Genomic DNA, 21297 nt, shown 5'->3' on the forward strand with positions numbered 1-21297 from the left:
TCAAAACCACAATGAGATACCATCTCACACCAGTTAGAATGGCGATCATTAAAATGTCAGGAAACAACAGGTGCTAGAGAGGATGTGGAGAAACAGGAACACTTTTACACTGTTGGTGGGACTGTAAACTAGTTCAACCCTTGTGGAAGTCAGTGTGGCGATTCCTCAGGGATCTAGAACTAGAAATACCATTTGACCCAGCCATCCCATTACTGGGTATATACCCAAAGGATTAGAAACCATGCTGCTATAAAGACACATGCACACGTATGATTATTGTGGCACTATTCACAATAGCAAAGACTTGGAACCAACCCAAATGTCCAACAATGATAGACTGGATTAAGAAAATGTGGCACATATACACCATGGAATACTATGCAGCCATAAGAAAGGATGAGTTCATGTCATTTGTAGGGACATGGATGAAGCTGGAAACCATCATTCTCAGCAAACTATCACAAGGACAAAAAACCAAACACCACATGTTCTCACTCATAGGTTGGAATTGAACAATGAGAACACATGGACACAGGAAGGGGAACATCACACACTGGGGCCTGTTGTGGAGTGGGGGGAAGGGGGAGGGATAGCATTAGGAGATATACCTAATGTTAAATGATGAGTTAATGGGTGCAGCACACCAACATGGCACATGTATATATAAGTAACAAACCTGCAGGTTGTGCACATGTACCCTAAAACTTAAAGTATAATTAAAAAAAAAAAGAAAAAAAAAAGAAAAGGTCAGTCAGACACAGCTGCTTGGTCCAGAAAAACCTGGAAGGTAATGGAGTTCATATAACAGGCACTTTTGTAGAGTCCGGGTGTCAACCAGAGAGAAGGCACTTATATCTTTCATCTACGCTTAGGCAAACAATAATAGACATAAGTTCAGTTGGCAGAAATTTCACCCCAAGTGAATGTTAGAGCCAGAAAACCTACAAGAGAAAATTCAGTTACCCTAGGTCTAAGGCTGATCAGCAAATATTTATTGAGCACCTACTGTGCCCAGGAAGCTGGAAGGTGCAGAGGATGCCAAGCCCCTTGCTGATACTTGAGCAGCCACAGGGTAAGATGGATTTCAACATAGCCTACCTCCGCAGAGCAGCCCTTTGTGTCTCACGCAGGAGAAATTGTCGCACTGGCAATAAGGCCCATAAATGTTTCCATAGGGAGACAAGTGACAGATACACTGCCCACAGTAGCAGTCACCCCTTCCGCTGCAGGAGGGATGATCTGGGGCCTCCTTGCAGGAATCTGTGCTCAGCATGTCCTCGCCACACTCACAGCGAGGCCCCATGTGGCCAGGGTGGCAGGCACACACCCCACACTGGAAAGAGCCATTCCCGTGGTGACATTTGGAGCTGTTCACTTCCACTTCTTTCTGACAGTCACAGTTGCATTCTGGGCTGACAAGTAATTCCAGGGTGTCCCCCAGCCCCACAGGCTTTATGATAATGTGCCTGCTTCTTCTCTCGCAGTTTGGGATATTCACAGTCACGTTGAAGGAAGCCTGGAAAAGAAAATACTAATTATCTCCCTCCATCCACCAAAATGCACGAGGTGAAACAAGGCTTCACGGAAATCAGCTTTGCCAAAAGCATTTACTAGAAAATCTTTGAAAATTGCTTTTAAAATTCTTGAAAGAAATCCAGCTTCAGTGAGCTCAGCTAACTTCTGACCCATCCAGGTATTTATTCAGACTATCTACTGGCCAGCTACTTACTGTGTCTCCCACTTTCATGTGAGAGCATTTCTTTTGGTGTTGGAAGAGGGTACCGTTGTTACAGATGGCTGTAAATGACAAGTTGAGTCCTTCAGTGTCTCCTAATACTTCCAGTTCCACCTCAGACCGCAGTTCCTTTAGTTGCAACATAAAGAGTTCAGTGAAGTCACAACCCCAAAAATATAGCCAGAAGAAGAAACCGTGAATCATGTTCATTGAACTACAAATAAATAAAACTAAATTGGGTGTCTAAAGAAATTCAGTATATCATCAATCAAAAGCAAGAAAGTGAGCAATCATATATACATTTTATATATTATCAAATCTAAGGTGCCAACATTATAAGATACACCATTATCTTACGACAATTAAACTATGACAAAATACCTCAAGATGGTTCTGCACACCATATGAATCAGTCCTATCCATCTATCATTGCTTTGAAAATCATTTTATCCATTCTGAAGGATTTGGCAAATTCTCCTGCCCTGAGTTGCATAGATTGGCATATAAAAGGCAATTCTTTTGCTTATATCTCAGTAACAAAATTAAACAACAGCTTCCTTTATGTGTATCATGATTTCTTAGCTCCCATAAACCAGCTGTTTGTTGCTTTGCAAAGAATCCAGAATTGAAGTCATTCCTCCACCAATGAATATTTGCTTCATTGATAACAAATTTACACCCTGCTGCTCTGTTTTGGTACATTTCTGCATACATAATAAACTTTTCATCTCAATATCAAATCATAGTACACATTTTAAAATATATTTTAAAACAGCAATTAAACTTAATATTTATGTAGCAACAATGCTTCTAATGAATTGAAGTAAGTACAATCACAATAGTCCATGAAAACTACATCATGACTGCTGCCTGGCACCACAATGGTGATTGTAACTCACCATCAATTGTAAGATGGAGCTCAATTTTAGAGATGTTAAAATGTGGTGGGAAAGTGTGCCTTAAAATCAATATTGGAATGTATTTAGTGTAGAGTTAGGTCTGGGGAATACTATAAGAATGCTTTCTTTCCTCAAGAAGTTTATCATTTTACTTTCTCTATTCCTTGTTCACTTATAAAATGAAAGTCTGTATTGTAGGTGAACCAAACCAAATTATGAAAAATAGAAAAACAGAATAAAACCAATTTAAAAATATTATGAATTAATTTACACTTCAGTTAATCCAAAAGTTTTAAGTCCACATATCCATTTTCTTGTTGGCATTTAAAAAGCATATTCGGCTTCAAATTTCCCTTAAGTGTAATTTTTAAAAAATTTGTTTTATTTTTAATTTGTTTGGGTATATAGTAGGTGTATATATTTATGGAGAAATGAGATGCTTTGATACTTTATGTGTAAGTTTGCCAAATGTATAGTAAAATGACCCTGCCTTCCTCCAAAATCTGTTTATACTGAAATAATAAGATTAAAATGGAAGCAATGTTGGAGATAGAGTCAGGAGCTGAATAAAAATTAAGGGATATGAGCTAGAAGACTGCGATAGCAATTATGAGGACTAGTGGATGACATGATCTGACCTAAATAAAGGAAATTTCAGCATTGCTATAATTTAACAGCATATTGCAAATTTGACCAGGAATATTTTAGTGTGAATTTCCCAAGGAAAGGACATAAACGCTTATTTGTATTTTTCATAGTTTCATTCATTCATTTTTTGAGCATCTCTTATGAACCAGGAAAAACAAAAGAAACCAAGTCAATTCCCTCCTGGAATTTAAACACAAGCAGAGGAACTTATCCTTGGGATTGCTGATATTTCGGTAGCTTTTATTATACGATCAGGGAAGAAAGAAAATTAGTGAATGATGATCAGATAAGTACACATCGGTATTTAAGGTTTTTTAAAAATATCAATACGGCACTGTAAAACACCGAGCTGAAGTTTGTAGCCACAAAGTTATAAACACAAATTGTCTACCTCTGCCCTACTAGAGGTCAGTCAGAAGCATTTTATGTTTTCTCTCAATATATTCTCTTTCCTTCTCTCTCTTTTTATAGACTAGAAAGAAATTCAGTCTATGTGTCCCCATATTTTAAATTCTTTTTAGCATACATTTAAAAATAACAGTAGAAAAATAATTTGAACTAGTGCCAGGATCTATTACAGACTTTGCCCTGTGAATCATAAAGTTCCAATAATAACTCCAGTGCAAGATTGTTTCATTTAAGAATAATAGACACTTCTTAGTATTTCTGAGATAGTAAAACAAGGACAGAAGATTTAATTCAAATGTTTAATGCCTTGATTTCAACTACCCTGTAAGTTGCGTGAAGTATTTGGGATCTTAAAGTGAGCCATAACCTCTGGCAGAGCAAGCAGAGGCATGGGGGCTGCTCTTACTGGAGGGGGAAATATTTTTGACAATTAAGTGTTTTCTAATCTGCTTAGTTTCTCCAATGATGTTAGTGGCCAACACTGTTGAGAGTATTGGATTCGAAAAAATGGCGTGCATTCTGATACAGTGAAGGATTGCTGTGTGATTTTATTTGATTCTACACATTAAAACTTTAATTACTGCATGAGAGGGAGGAAGGTTTTTATAGCGTTTTGTTGATGAGCATTCCTGACTGGAAGAATTTCAAGCATGAGCTAATGTGGTGATGAATTTGATGTGATCTAAGAAAACTGAAATTTCTGAGGCTATCAGTAAAACAAACAAAACAAAACAAAACCATCATCTTATAATTTTAATGGACACATCTGTATTTTATTTTCTGAAGAAATGAAGTACTTGAGAAGGAATATCTTGCTTTTCTTCCTTCAGGGGAGTTTCAAAATTGGTGGGGCAACGTCAAAATTATTGGGGAATTTTTTTTTCTTTCCAAAATATGTAGCTCTCATTTCCCCTGAAGTCCTTCAAAGACGTCTGTGAGAGGATAGGCCTATTTTTAAAAACTTTCCGTGTTGATTCTGATACATCATTTTAGTTAAGGAATGCTGGTTCAGTACATGCTAACTGTTGGCGTATATTACAGATGGGCCTTTTTTTTTGTAATTTTAAAACATCAAAAATCAGGAGAATTGTTATTCACTTGTTCTTACATAGTTGCTGTTTACAGTAAATAGTAGAGCTTTACTCCTTACTAAAAAATTTACTTTTTTTCATTCCTATCCTAATTTAGGGCCTCTTCTTTCTTTCTCTGTATGTGTATTTCTTTGTAAGTAAAGGCAAAAAAAAAGGGGGGGTGATATATAGGAACCAAAATTAAAAATAATTGACAATGGGCCATCCATTGTTGACTAATGGAGTTATGAAATGGAGACAAAGAATGAGAACATAACAACACCGTATATATTCTAATTTTAAGGGAGGAATTCTGTCCTGAGGTACTAATTCCCAAAGTCAAAGCAAAAATTTACACACCTACTCATAAACCAGTGGAAAATGTCCCTAGTTCTCCAAAGTATAGAAATTAAAAAGTGGCATTCCTTGTGTACTGGTGTTTTGGTGGATAGCCAACACTTGTATTTTTGCTTGAGTTATGACCTAGTATCGTCAAGCCTGTAGTTAGCTCTCTACATAACTCTGTCACTCACTGGTAATTTAAACTTCATTTTTTTTCAGATGGAGGAGAGCTTAATTGTATGACTCGTGGAGCCTTTAAAATTTTGCTGGCAACAATGTTACTGTTGCTTATTATTATAAAAACAACCTCAACTTTATGATCAGTTTTATGATTTTTCTATCTTCAGCTCCACCTTCCAGGAAGATCAGCAAGCAAAATGAACAAAATTTATATTTTGGCTGCATTCATGCAGAGGCTTTTTTTGGATAAGCACTCTCTCTACCAACAAGTAACTAACATTTAACTGCCTAAATCACATCTTAGTTTTTGAATACCAAAGAAATGCAAAAAAGAAGCCAGCTGTAAAATATCCTACTTCATAAGCTGAGATGATCAGCTGGAGAATGTTTCCGGAGTCCTTCTGAAGTAGCCCTACTGTAGCTCCAGGAATAAGTTTTGCGTAATTCTGTAAACAGAAAAAGAGTAAGTCAATCTTTGTTTCCTCATGGTAATTGAGAAAAGTGTGGGTTTGAGCCTGCTGGCTATGATTGCCTCTATTTAACTGGCCAGGGAAAACAGGTTCGTGATAACAAACCTGCTTTTCTCCTGAAACTGTAGCCTTTACTTTGTGCTGCTTCCTGTGCTCAAGTGGAAAATGGACTGGACAGAGTCAGCACTGGGGAAATCTAGGGTCTGTGGTTGCCATGGTCTAAGGCTGTGATTTTTATCTCCAGAGGAGTCAAGTCTCAAATAATAGTAGCACTTATATAACATCTTCCATTCGTGAAGCATCCTTTGTCCAAAATGTTCTCAGCACACACCCAGGAACTTCTCTTTTTGTAACGTTGCAGAAACCAAGGTTTGGTGCACATGGGCAATGAGGGGAATCAGGTCGCTCTGTAAGTCATTCAGTTTAGAGGCCTTAAGGAGTAACCGCTTGGTGGAGAAAGAGAGTGAATTATTGGATGCTTGCACTGAGCTCTCCCTTCCTCCTGGTAATGAGCTCCCTTTCAGGATGCTAGCACCGTGCTGGGGTTGGTTGGAATTGCTCCCACCATATCACCGTGGAGTGAGTCAGAAGCTAGTGCAGAAAGCATTCTTTACCCACAGTGTTTTTTCCTGAGGCATCATTCCCACCTGAGAACTAGCAATATGAGTTCATCATCACTCCAGGCATCGGGCATGGCCAGGGAATGAGGCACGGCAAAGAAGGGAATTTTCCAGACTGCTGGAAATTTCCCCACCCTGGAGTTTTATGTTTTAGATTTTGTTGTTTTCAAATGAAAAGTTTTACAAGTTGTGTGATAGACATACCTGTCTTCTTAAACAAAGATTCCCCAAAATACTTATCAATATTAACTACAGTTTTGCCAGGAATGCTGGCTCACGTCTGTAATCCCAGCACTTTGAGAGGTCAAGGCAGGCAGATCATTTGGGCTCAGGAGTTCGAGACCAGCCTGGCCAACATGGTGAAACCCCGTCTCTACTAAAAATACAAAAATTAGCTTGGTGTGGTGGCACGCCTGTAGTCCCAGCTACTTGGAGGCTGAGGCAGGAGGATCGCTTAAGCCCAGGTGGTTGAGGCTGCAGTGAGCTGATAGGTTGCCACTGCACTCCAGCCTGGGTGACAAAGTGAGACCCTGTCTCAAAAAAAATCATAATAATAAATTAAATAAACTATGGTTCTGTAATCATCAAAGGCTTTTGAAATCTCCGGAGAGGTCACACCCATACCAAGTGTGCTCTGACTGTTACATTGTTGCTTCTTATATGTGTTTTTAAGTGATTTCTACCTTCTCCTTGGTGAGCTCTAAGGTATTACTCACCTACTAATTTACTCATTTATCTATTTACTATTGCATTCAACATCTACTAAGTAGGTTTTCTATACTGTACTATGTCAACAACCATTCTTTCTTTCAGCTATGGTCTTCTGAGTTGCTGGGTGCTATGACATTAGATGACTGAATTTATTAAAATTGTATGCAGAAAAGAGTAAGTAAGCTTTGAATAAAGGATTTAAGGCTTCTCATATAGTTCAAACATAATGATATTCTATCTTATTTAAAGAAGATTTAAGTGTTTTAGAAAATGCACAAAACTATATTAGAATGGATAATTATCATTAATTATAATAGTGATACTAAGAAAATAAATTAGGACAAAGAGAACCAAGGAGAGGAACAAATGAAGCCAGGGCAATGTTAGAACACAGAATGCATGCAGGGTGCCCTGGGCACTTGCTAGAAGTGGGTCCCTGGGTGAGTCCAAGCTTTCTTTCCTTTTTTTTTTTTCCTTTTTTTTTTTTTTTAATTGATCATTCTTGGGTGTTTCTCGCAGAGGGGGATTTGGCAGGGTCATAGGACAATAGTGGAGGGAAGGTCAGCAGATAAACAAGTGAACAAAGGTCTCTGGTTTTCCTAGGCAGAGTGTTTGTGTCCCTGGGTACTTGAGATTAGGGAGTGATGATGACTCTTAACGAGCATGCTGCCTTCAAGCATCTGTTTAACAAAGCACATCTTGCACCGCCCTTAATCCATTTAACCCTGGGTGGACACAGCACATGTTTCAGAGAGCACAGGGTTGGGGGTAAGGTCATAGATCAACAGGATCCCAAGGCAGAAGAATTTTTCTTAGTACAGAACAAAATGAAAAGTCTCCCATGTCTACTTCTTTCTACACAGACACAGCAACCATCCGATTTCTCAATCTTTTCCCCACCTTTCCCCCTTTTCTATTCCACAAAACCACCATTGTCATCATGACCCATTCTCAATGAGCTGTTGGGTACACCTCCCAGACCGGGTGGTGGCCGGGCAGAGGGGCTCCTCACTTCCCAGTAGGGGTGGCCAGGCAGAGGCGCCCCTCACCTCCCGGACGGGGCAGCTGGCCGGGCAGGGGGCTGACCCCCCCACCTCCCTCCCGGACGGGGCGGCTCGCCGGGCGGGGGGCTGACCCCCCCACCTCCCTCCCAGAAGGGGCGGCTGGCCTGGCGGGGGCTGACCCCCCACCTCCCTCCCGGAAGGGGTGGCTGGCCTGGCGGGGGCTGACCCCCACCTCCCTCCCGGACGGGGTGGCTGTCGGGCGGAGACGCTCCTCACTTCCCAGACGGGGTGGCAGCCGGGCGGAGGGGCTCCTCACTTCTCAGATGGGGCGGCTGCCGGTTGGAGGGGCTCCTCACTTCTCAGACTGGGCGGTTGTCAGGCGGAGGGTCTCCTCACTTCTCAGACAGGGCGGCTGGGCAGAGACGCTCCTCACCTCCCAGACGGGGTCGCGGCCGGGTCGAGGCGCTCCTCACATCCCAGACAGGGTGGCGGGGCAGAGGCGCTCCCCACATCTCAGACGATGGGCGGCCGGGCAGAGACCCTCCTCACTTCCTAGGTGGGATGGCGGCTGGGAAGAGGCGCTCCTCACTTCCTAGGTGGGATGGCGGCCGGGCAGAGATGCTCCTCACTTTCCAGACTGGGCAGCCGGGCAGAGGGGCTCCTCGCATCCCAGATGATGGGCGGCCAGGCAGAGACGCTCCCCACCTCCCAGACGGGGTGGCGGCCAGGCAGAGGCTGCAATCTCGGCACTTTGGGGGGCCAAGGCAGGCGGCTGGGAGGTGGAGGTTGTAGCGAGCCGAGATCACGCCACTGCACTCCAGCCTGGGCACCATTGAGCACTGAGTTAACGAGACTCCGTCTGCAATCCCGGCACCTCGGGAGGCCAAGGCTGGCGGATCACTCGCGGTTAGGAGCTGGAGACCAGCCCGGCCAACCCAGCGAAACCCCGTCTCCACCAAAAAAATATGAAAACCAGTCAGGCGTGGTGGCGCGTGCCTGCAATCGCAGGCACTCGGCAGGCTGAGGCAGGAGAATCAGGCAGGGAGGTTGCAGTGAGCAGAGATGGCGGCAGTATAGTCCAGCTTCGGCTCGGCATCAGAGGGAGACCGTGGAAAGAGAGGGAGACCGAGAAGGAGACGGAGAGGGAGAGGGGGAGAGGGGGAGAGGGAGAGTGAGAGCGAGAGCCCAAGCTTTCTACACCTGTGTGGAAAAATGGGTTTTGGTTTTGATTTGAGGATTTCTAATGTTCCTCTATTTCAGTGGTCGTGATTGTGTTGAAGTTTGAAGTCAGTAGAAATCTAATTATTTTTGTTGTTGTTGTTAATTTTTATTTTTAGAGACAAGGTCTCACTCTGTTGCCCAGGCTGGAGTGCAGTGGCCTGATCATAGCTCACTGTAGCTCGAACTCCTAGGCTCAAGCAATGCTCTCACCTCAGCCTTCCAAAGTGTTGGGATTACAGGTGTGAGCCACTGAGCCTGGTAAAATCTGAACTCTTAACAGTGTGAGATGCTGCTCTGCTTTGACACTGTTTTATTATTGAGGGGGCTGTGGGCAGTAATCCAGGTAACATTCCTTACCTTACTTTGTGTCCCACATTGCTGCCTGATGATGGAGGACCCCCTTTTGTTTCCCTGAGTCAGGGGAAACTTGTAAAATACAAGGAAGGCACTGGTTTACGGACTTACCTTTTCAAATAAACATATGTCACAAAGGGCTGTGAAGCATGTGACATGTGGTTAACAGCGAATACCTACACAGGAACTTGAATTCCACTTAAGTGAAGCTGGAATGTGTGTAAATTTGACTGATCTCAGAAGAGACGGCAGAGGGAACCTTTCGAGCTTGACAAAGAAAAGTTTAGGTCTCTTAGGAAAAGGATTTCAAGGCTCTTAGCTTTTTATGAAACTGCTATCCTTGAAAAACATCCTGAGAACCCCAGGACTGAGGTGTCACAGATATATTCTGCAAGCACTAGTTCAAGTGGCCTCCAAATTTGTGGTTAATTCTTGGCTAACAAAGCCAAACCCATCCACTTCCTAAAGCCTAATTATAATCCTGCATGTGGTATGACATTTGGCATTTGGCTATTAGGACAAGTGGTTACCATTAATCACTGACTTCCACTAGAGTGACGATATAAAAGCGTTGGCAGCCAGTAGCAGTAACCAGTGGTTAACAGTGACAATTGCACAGAGGAAAACTATTAATTAATTTCTGGATGCTGAGTTCCCCTAAAAGCATTTCAAATAATTAACTAAAAATATGGACAATTTGGCTTCCTGCTCTAACACTGTCAAAATTTATACTTTAAATATTGTAGTATTATGATTACTGTAAATATCATATGTCAAATGCTTTCCTTTCATTAAAGTCTTAACGCACTATTATAAATGCTTGTAATTAAACATGTTTAATGTTAGCAAAAGGATGATTTTGCATGCCTGGTGTGATGAATTATAGCATTTGCGACTCTAAAAGATGGTGCTTGGATATTAGAAATGGTGAACACTGCAAACATGATGTTGCATGAGCTGATTAGAAATGCAAGCTCTTATGCTTGGGCTTGAATTCTCTATTATCTATCTGCAGATTATCCTAATTATGGATTTTCCCTGTCCTCCCTACCATACCACCCAGGAGTTCCTGAGGTTGCTTTTCTCATTCATTCTTTCTGACTACCTTAGTTTTCTTAACTTCCTTCTTCAAGTCCTATTTATCTCTTCACTCGGCCCCCATCTCCAAAAAGATTACGTATATATCCAACAGTCTGCATTTGTTCCCTGGAATTCTCCTCTTTGTGGAAGAGAAAGCATAAGAAACCGACAGAGAGCTATTTAGCAGGCAGATGTGACACAGAGGAAACACCTGCATTCCCACCTGCACATCCTGGGCTCCTCTCAGAGAGGGACTCCCAGTTTGGTGCCTCTCAGTGTCTGGCTGCCAGAACCAGCTGTCAGGTGTGCACTCCTGCTTGGCTCAGGGCAGAGGAACATGCGGTCACACACCTGCTGCCTGATTAACTGTGGACAGGCTGTTGGTTGGCCTTCTCTTCAAAAAGACTCCTGTTGAGGACCTTGCAGAGCCTCTCTGGCTTTGGTGATATCCTGGCCTTCTGACCTGCAGAAGGGGCAGCTCCTGATGTTACCCCCATTCCTGCTCCGACTCTATCTCCTGTGTGCTTAGCTCTTCAGAACCTGGCTGCCTGCTGGGTCAGTGTTTCGTATTAACTGTATCCTTGCTGGGTACCTTGATTTGGTTTCTGCTTTGGACAGTAACTCTACTGGGCCCTTATAGCCCACTCTTGTGACATTTCTACTATAGTCTCAGAGACCCCTCCTACCTCAGAGCTCAGTAGCCCTCATTTGATAGAGACCATGTGAGGCGTGCCCCTCATTTGAGGGTGAGAAGTCACAAGTCGAGTGGTCACATATCAGCTAGCAGCAATTTTTTCTTGCTTTTATTATTATTTTAATGGATGCATAATAAACTGCACATATTTATGGGGTACAGTGTGATATTTTGATACACATATACCATGTTTAATGATCAAATCTATCACATTTTAATAAAGAATTTGTAAAACCAAATGCTCAGAGCAGCCGGCGGCTTCTCTTTAGACTCTCTGCTTGCTTAACTCTCTTTATGAAGCCTCACTAATGTGTCACTAATGTTACTTTATTTTATGCTCACAGCACTGTTTGTTTTCAATATTATATTATTAACCAACATCAATGTTTCTAATCTGGAAATAGACTTACTATATGTATTCTACTGAAATCTTTAGTAAATACTAAAAGATTGGCTTACATAGACTGAGAATATATGATGTCATATAATCTGCTCACAAATTTCTCTTCAAATCTTTCTAAGTATTTTTTGTCATTACTTTGTATCTCTTTAGCCAGCGGCTAGCATTCTCTCTCTCTCTCCCTGTTTCTCTCTCTTTCTTTCTTTCTTATCAACTTTAATGGCAGTGTAACATACAGAGTGTGCCAGTAATAAATATACCGTTCAAGAAATATTTAAAGAGTAAACAAGCAAATACCATCACCCAGAAAAATCAAGAAATAGAGTATAAGGTAGGCTCAGTGGCTCATGCCTGTAATCCCAACACTTTGGGAGGCTGAGGTGGGTATATCACTCAAGTCCAGGGGTTCGAGACCAGCCAGGTAACATAGTGAGACCCCATCTTTACAAAAAATACAGAAATTAGCCTGGCATGTTGGTGTGCACCTGCAGTCCCAGCTACTGGAAGGCTGAGGTGGGAGGATTGCTTGAGTCTGGGAGGTTGGGGCCGCAGACACTGCATTCCAGCCTGGGTGACAGAGTGAGACCTTGCCTCAGAAAAAAAAAAAAAAAAAAAGAAAGAAATGGAAAGGAAAGAGAGAAGGAAGGAGAAAGAAAGTAAGAAAGAAAGAGAAATGAAAGAAAGAAAGAAGAAAGAAAAGAAAGAGAATATAACCAGCTCCCTAGTATCTTCCCTTGTATTGCCTCCCAGTCATTACTCCTCCCCACAAAAGCACAACAACTATTTTGACTTTTATTACTGTAGAAGTCAGGGGAGTTATCTTCACAGCCTCATGGTTAACAAGAATATCTTAAGTAGGATAGAAAAAGCACTACCCATAAAGGAAAAGATTAATAAATAAGACTTAAAATTAATAATTTCATTTATAGATTTAATGCAATGCCAATCAAAATGCCATCAAATTATTTTGTGGATATGAACAAACTGATTCTAAAGTTTCTATGGAAAGGCAAAAGATCCAGAATAGCCAACTCAACACTGAAGATGAACAAAGTTGGAGGATTGACACTATCTGACTTCAAGACTTACTATAAAGCTGAAGCAATCCAAAGAGTGTGGTATTGACAAAAGAATAGTCAGACAAATGTAACAGAATAGAGAACCCAGAAATAGACCTACATAAATACAGTCAATTGATCCTTGACAAAGGAGCAAAGGCAACACAATGGAGCAAGGATAGTCTTTTCAACAAACGGTGCTTGAACAACTGGACATTCACATGAAAAAAAAAATCTAGACACATTATTACACCCTTCACAAACATTAGCTCAAAATGATCACAGACCTAAATGTAAAATGCAAAACCATAAAACTCCAAAAAAATAATGGTAGAAAAATCTAGATTATCTTGAGTATGTTGATGACTTTTTAGATATAACACCAAAGGCACAATCCACGAAAGAAAAAATTGGTAAGCTGGACTTAAAATTAAAATCTTCTACTCTGTGAAAGATGATGTCAAAAGAACAAGAAAACAAGTCATGGACTGGAAGAAAATATTTGCAAAATACACATCTACTACAAGACTATTACCAAAGTATACAAAGAACTCTTAACAAGAAAACAAACATTTCAATTAAAAAATGATCCAAAGACCCTAACAGACATATTACCAAAGAAGATACAGAGATGGCAAATAGGCATATGAAAAGATGCTCCACATTAAATGTCAGCAGGTAAAGGCAAATTAAACAACAATGAAATACCTTTATGCATGTATTAGAATGGCCCAAATCCAGAACACTAACAACACCAAATGCTGACTAGGATGTGGAGCAATAGGAATTCTCATTCATTGCTGGTGGGAATGCAAAATGATGCAGCCACTACAAAAGACAGTGTGGTAGTTTCTTGCAAAACAAAACAAACACTTACTATATGATCCAGTGATCAAACTCTTTGGAATTTACCAAAAAGAGTTGAACACTTCCAAGATGGCTGAATAGGAACAGCTCCGATCTGCAGCTCCCAGCATGATCGACGCAGAAGACGAGTGATTTCTGCATTTTCAACTGAGGTACCTACTTCATCTCATTGGGACTGGCTGGACAAAGGGTGCAGCTGACAGAGGGTGAGCCGAAGCAGGGCGGGGCATTGACTCACCCGGGAAGTGCAAAGGGTCAGGGGGATTTCCCTTTCCTAGCCAAGGGAAGCCGTGACAGACTACCTGGAAAAACGGGACATTCACACACAAATACCGTGCTTTTCCCAAGGTCTTAGCAACTGGCAGACAAAGTGATTCTCTCCCGTACCTGGCTAAGTGGCTCCCACGCCCATGGAGCCTTGCTCACTGCTAGTGCAGCAGTCTGAGATCGATCTGTGAGACAGCAGCCTGGCTGGGGAAGGGGCATCTGCCATTGCTGAGGCTTTAGTAGGTAAACAAAGCAGCCAGGAAGCTCAAATTGGGTGGAGCCCACCACAGCTCAACAGGGCCTGCTGCCTCTAGACTCCACCACTGTAGGCAGGGCATAGCTGAATAAAAGGCAGCAGACAACTTCTGCAGACTTAAACGTCCCTGTCTGACAGCTCTGAAGAGAGCAGTGGTTCTCTCAGCACTGCGTTTGAGCTCTGAGAACAGACAGACTGCCTCCTCAAGTGGGTCCCTGATCCCCATGTAGCCTAACTGGGAGACACCTCCCAGTAGGGGCCGACAGACACCTCATATACGTGGCTGCCCCTCTGGGACAGAGCTTCCAGAAGAAGGATGAGACAGCAATATTTGCTGTTCTGCAATATTTGCTGTTCTGCAGCCTCTGCTGGTGATACCCAGACAAACAGGGTCTGGAGTGGAACTCCAGCAAACTCCAACACACCTGCAGCTGAGGGACATGACTGTTAGAAGGAAAACTAACAAACAGAAAGGAATAGCATCAACATAACAAAAAGGACATCTACACCAAAACCCCATCTGTAGAACACCAATATCAAAGACCAAAGGTAGATTAAATCACAAAGATGGGGAGAAACCAGAGCATAAAAGCTGAAAATTCTAAAAATCAGAGTGCCTCTTCTCCTCCAAAGAATTGCAGCTCCTCACCAGCAATGGAACAAAGCTGGACGGAGAATGACTTTGACAAGTTGACAGAAGTAGGCTTCAGAAGGTCGGTAATAACAGACTTCTCCAAGTTAAATGAGGATGTTTGAACCCCTTGCAAGGAAGCTAAAAACCTTGAAAAAAGATTGGACAAATGGCTAACCAGAATAAACAGTGTAGAGAAGGCCTTAAATGACCTGATGGAGCTGAAAACCATGGCACAAGAACTTCCTGATGCATGCACAAGCTTCAATAGCCAGTTCAATCAAGTGGAAGAAAGGGTATCAGTGATTGAAGATCAAATTAATAAAATAAAGTGAGAAAACAAGGTTAGAGTAAAAAGAAACCAACAAAGCCTCCAAGAAATAGGGAAGTATGTGAAAAGACCAAATCTATGTCTGATTGGTGTACCTGAAAGTGATGGGGAGAACGGAACCAAGTTGGAAAACACTCTGCAGGATATTATCCAGGAGAACTTCCCCAACATAGCAAGGTAGGCCAACATTCAAATTCGGGAAATACAGAGAACACTACAAAGATACTCCTCGAGAAGGGAAACCCCAAGACACATAATTGTCAGATTCACCAAAGTTGAAATGAACGAAAAAGTGTTAAGGACAGCCAGAGAGAAAGGTCAGTTTACCCACAAAGGGAAGCCCATCAGATTAACAGCAGATCTTTCGGCAGAAACCCTACAAGCCAGAAGAGAGTGGGGGCCAATATTCAACATCCTTAAAGAAAAGAATTTTCACCCCAAAATTTCATATCCAGCCAAACTAAGCTTCATAAGTGAAGGAGAAATAGAATCCTTTACAGACAAGCAAATGCTGAGAGATTTTGTCACCACCAGGCCTGCCTTACAAGAGCTCCTGAAGGAAGAACTAAACATGGAAAGAAACAACCGGTACTAGCCACTGCAAAAACTTGCCAAATTGTAAAGGACATCGATGCTATGAAGAAACTGCATCAATTAATGGACAAAATAACCAGCGAACATCATAATGACAGGATGAAATTCACAAATAACAATATTAACTTTAAATGTAAAGGGGCTAAATGCCCCAATTAAAAGACACAGACTCGCAAATTGGATAAAGAGTCAAGACCCATTGGTGTATATTCAGGAGACACATTTCACATGCAAAGATGCATATAGGCTCAAAATAAAGGGATGGAGGAAGATCTACAAAGCAAATGGAAAGCAAAAAAAAGCAGGGGTTGCAATCCTAGTTTCTGATAAAACAGACTTTAAACCAACAAAGATCAAAAGAGACAAAGAAGGCCATTACATAATGGTAAAGGGATCAATTCAACAAGAAGAGCTAACTATCCTAAATATATATGCACCTAATACAGGAGCACCCAGATTCATAAAGCAAGTCCTTAGAAACCTACAAAGAGACTTAGACACCCATATAATAATAATGAAAGACTTTAACACCCCACTGTCAACATTAGACAGATAAACAAGGCAGAAGCTTAACAAGGATATCCAGGACCTGAACTCAGCTCTGCAACAAGCAGACCTAACAGATGTCTACAGAACTCTCCACCCCAAATCAACAGAATATACATTCTTCTCAGCACCACATTGCACTTCTTTTAAAACTGACCACATAATTGGAAGTAAAGCACTCCTCAGCAAATGTAAAAGAACAGAAATCACAATGAACTGTCTCTCATACCACAGTGCAATAAAATTAGAACTCAGGATTAAGAAACTCACTAAAAACTGCACAGCTACATGGAAACTGAACAACTTGCTCCTGAATGACTACTGGATACATAACGAAATGAAGGCAGAAATAAAGATGTTCTTTGAAACCAATGAGAACAAAGACACAACATACCAGAATCTCTGGGACACATTTAAAGCAGTGTGTAGAGGGAAATTTATAGCACTAAAAGCCCTCAAGAGAAAGCAGGAAAGATCTAAAATCAACACCCTAATATCACAATTAAAAGAACTAGAGAATCAAGGGCAAATACATTCAAAAGCTAAAAGAAGACAAGAAATAACTAAGATCAGAGCAGAACTGAAAGAGATAAGAGACACAAAAAACCCTTCAAAAAGTCAATGAATCTAGGACCTGGCTTTTTGAAAAGAACAACAAAATTGATAGACCACTAGCAAGACTAATAAAGAAGAAAAGAGAGAAGAATCAAATAGATGCAACAAAAAATGATAAACGGGATATCACCACTGATCCCACAGAAATAAAAACTACCATCAAAGAATACTATAAATACCTCAATGCAAATAAACTAGAAAATCTAAAAGAAATGGATAAATTCCTGGACACATACACCCTCCCAAGCCTAAATCAGGAAGAAGTTGAATCTCTGAATAGAACAATAACAGGCTCCAAAATTGAGGCAATAATTAATAGCATATCAACCAAAAAAGTCCAGGATCAGACGAATTCACAGCCGAATTCTAACAGAGATACAAAGAGGAGCTGGTACCATTCCTTCTGAAACTATTCCAATCAATAGAAAAAGAGGGAATCCTCCCTAACTCATTTTATGAGGCCAACATCATCCTGATAGCAAAGGCTGGCAGAGACACAACAAAAAAAGAGAATTTTAGACCAATATCTCTGATGAACATCAGTGCGAAAATCCTCAATAAAATACTGGCAAACCAAATCCAGCAGCACATCAAAAAAGCTTATCCACCATGATCAAGTCGGCTTCATCCCTGAGATGCAAGGCTGGTTCAACATATGCAAATCAATAAACATAATCCATCACATAAACAGAATCAATGACAAAAACCACATGATTATCTCAATAGATGCAGACAAGGCCTTTGAAAAAATTCAACACCCTTCATGCTAAAAACTCTCAATAAACTAGGTATTGATGGAACGTATCTCAAAATAATAAGAGCTATTTATGACAAACCCACAGCCAATATCATACTGAATGGGCAAAAACTGGAAGCATTCCCTTTGAAAACTGGCACAAGACAGGGGTGCCCTCTCTCACCACTCCTGTTCAACATAGTGTTGGAAGTTCTGGCCAGGGCAATCAGGCAGGAGAAAGAAATAAAGGGTATTCAATTAGGAAAAGAGGAAGTCAAATTGTCCCTGTTTGCAGATGACATGATTGTATATCTAGAAAACCCCATCATCTCAGCCCAAAATCTCCTTAAGCTGGTAAGCAAATTCAGCAAAGTCTCAGGATAAAAAATCAATGTCCAAAAATCACAAGCATTCCTATAAACCATTAACAGACAAACAGAGAGCCAAATCATGAGTGACCTCCCATTCACAATTGCTACAAAGAGTATAAAATACCTAGGAACCCAATTTACAAGGGATGTGAAGGACCTCTTCAAGGCGAACTACAAACGAAATAAAAGAGGACACAAAAAAATGGAAGAACATTCCATGCTCATAGATAGGAAGAATCAATATCGTGAAAATGGTCATACTGCCCAAGGTAATTTATAAGTTCAATGCCATCCCCATGAAGCTACCAATGACTTTCTTCACAGAATTGGAAAAAACTACTTTAAAGTTGATATGGAACCAAAAAAGAGCCCGCACTGCCAAGACAATCTTAAGCAAAAAGAACAAAGCTGGAGAGATCACGCTACCTGACTTCAAACTATGCTATAAGGCTACAGTAACCAAAGCAGCATGGGACTGGTACCAAAACAGAGATATAGACCAATGGAACTGAACAGAGGCCTCAGAAATAACACCACACATCTACAACCATCTGATCTTTGACAAACCTGACAAAAACAAGCAATGGGAAAAGGATTCCCTATTTAATAAATGGTGATGGGAAAACTGGCTAGCCATATGTAGAAAGCTGAAACTGGATCCCTTCCTTACACCTTATACAAAAATTAATTCAAGATGGATTAAAGACTTAAATGTTAAACCTAAAACCATAAAAACCCTAGAAGAAAACCTAGGCAATACCATTCAGGACATAGGCATGGGCAAGGACTTCATGACTAAAACACCAAAAGCAATGGCAACAAAAGCCAAAACTGACAAATGTGATCTAATTGAACTAAAGAGCTTCTGCACAGCAAAAGAAACTACCATCAGAGTGAACAGGCAACCTACAGAATGGGAGAAAATTTTTGCAACCTACTCATCTGACAAAGGGCTAATATCCAGAATCTACAAAGAACTCAAACAAATTTACAAGAAAAAAAAAAAAACCATCAAAAAGTGGACAAAGGATATGAACAGACACTTCTCAAAAGAAGACATTTATGCAGCCAACAGACACATGAAAAATCGCTCATCATCACTGGTCATCAGAGAAATGCAAATCAAAACCACAATGAGATACCATCTCACACTAATTAGAATGGTGATCATTAAAAAATCAGGAAACAACAGATGCTGGAGAGGATGTGGAGAAATATGAACACTTTTACACTGTTGGTGGAAGTATAAATTAGTTAAACCATTGTGGAAGACAGTGTGGCGATTCCCCAAGGATCTAGAACTAGAAGTACCATTTGACCTAGCAATCCCATTACTGGGTATATACCCAAAGGATTAGAAATCATGCTGCTATAAAGACACATGCACATGTATGTTTATTGTGGCACTATTCACAATAGCAAAGACTTGCAACCAAGCCAAATGTCCATCAATGATAGACTGGATTAAGAAAATGTGGCACGTATACACCATGGAATACTATGCAGCCATAAAAAAGGATGAGTTCATGTCCTTTTTAGGGACATGGATGAAGCTGGAAACCATCATTCTCAGCAAACTATCACAAGGACAGAAAACCAAACACTGAATGTTATCACTCATAAGTGGGAATTGAACAATGAGAACTCTTGGACCCAGGAAGGGGAACATCACACATCAGAGCCTGTTATGGGGTGTGGGGCTGGGGGAGAGATAGCATTAGGAGAAATACCTAATGTAAATGATGAGTTGATGGGTGCAGCACACCAACATGGCACATGTATACCTATTTATCAAACCTGCACTTTGTGCTTATGTACCCTAGAACTTAAAGTATAAAAAGAAAGAGTTGAACACTTATGTCCACACAAAAACGTGTACATAGATGTTTATACCTGCTTTATTCATAATTGGCAAAACCCAGAAGCAACCAAGATGTCCTTTAGTAGGTGAATAGTTTTAAAAAAAAGGCTGTGGTACATTCATCAAATGAAACATGATTCAGAGCTAGAAAGAAATGAGTTATCAAGCTATGAGAAGAAGGAGGAAGTTTAAAGGCATATTATTAAGTGAAAGAAGCCAATCTGAAAAGGCTACATATGGCAGTTGGTATGGTTTGGATTTGGGTCTCCGCCCAAATCTCATGTTGAATTGTAATCCCCAATGTTGGAGAAGGGGCCTGGTTGGAGGTGAATGGATCATGGGTCGAAGTTTCCCCTTGCTGTTCTCGTGATAGTGAGTGAGGTCTCATGAGATCTGGTTGTTTAAAAGCATGTAGCACAACCCCCTTCTCTCTTCCTCCTTCTCCGCGCCTGCTTTTCCTTCATGTTCTTCCATGACTGTAAGTTTCCCAAGGCCTCCGCAGCCATGCTTCCTGTACAGCCTGCAGAACTCTGAGTCAATTAAACCTCTTTTCTTTATAAATTACCCAGTCCCAGGTAGTTCTCTATAGCAATGTGAGAACAGACTAATACAGTAGTATTTTGACCATATGGCATTCTGGAAAAGGCAAAACTGTGGAGCCAGTAAAAAGATGAGTGGTTGCCAGAGGTTGGGGGCCAGTAAGAGAGGGAGGAATAGGCACAACACAGAGAAGTTTTAAAGCAGTGAAACTACTCTGTACGATACTACAAAGGTGGATACATAATACTTGTACATAACTCATAAAGTGTACAACACCAAGAGTGAACCCTAATGTAAACTCTAGACTTTGGGTGATAATGATGTATCAATGTAGGTTCATCATTTATGACAAATGTACTACCGTGGTAGGAGATGATGATAATGGGGAAGGCTATACATTTATGGAGAGAGTAGGTATATGGGAAATCTCTCTATACCTTCTACTCAATTTGCTGTGAACCTAAAACTGCTAGAAAAATTTGTTTTTAAAAATTAAGAATTTTATTCTCAAAAGATGCCTTTAAGAGTATGAGAAGGAGGCACTCAGTGGGAGGAAAATATCTGTAGTACAAGCATGTAACCAAGGACATGGTGCCAGAATATTTAAACGATTCTACATATCAACAAGAAGAAGACATCTTAATCAAAATGGATATGCAAGTGGCAAATAAGTATGTGAAGTGTTCAACATCAGGAATCTCTAGAGAAATATACATTAAAATCACAATGAGATGCCACTGTGCACTCACTTCACTAGAATGGCTAAAATTACAAAACTGACAATGCTC

General features: G+C 40.9%; 1 protein-coding gene across 3 annotated transcripts in view; it reads right to left on the minus strand.

Annotated features, from left to right (window-relative positions):
• The window catches only part of ITGB6 (integrin subunit beta 6), a 170284-nt gene that overhangs the window by 37453 nt on the left and 111534 nt on the right, over positions 1–21297 (minus strand). For all 3 annotated transcript variants that reach the window (XM_063595401.1, XM_063595402.1, XM_055108669.3), the window contains 3 exons: positions 5639–5728; positions 1730–1864; positions 1099–1516 (listed from right to left, as the gene is read on the minus strand). In XM_063595401.1, coding sequence (XP_063451471.1) covers positions 1099–1516; positions 1730–1864; positions 5639–5728 — 643 coding nt within the window. The remainder of the gene's footprint in view (positions 1–1098; positions 1517–1729; positions 1865–5638; positions 5729–21297) is intronic.

The sequence above is a fragment of the Pan paniscus genome, chromosome 13 (genome assembly GCF_029289425.2).
Source record: "Pan paniscus chromosome 13, NHGRI_mPanPan1-v2.0_pri, whole genome shotgun sequence".
Lineage (NCBI taxonomy): Eukaryota > Metazoa > Chordata > Mammalia > Primates > Hominidae > Pan > Pan paniscus.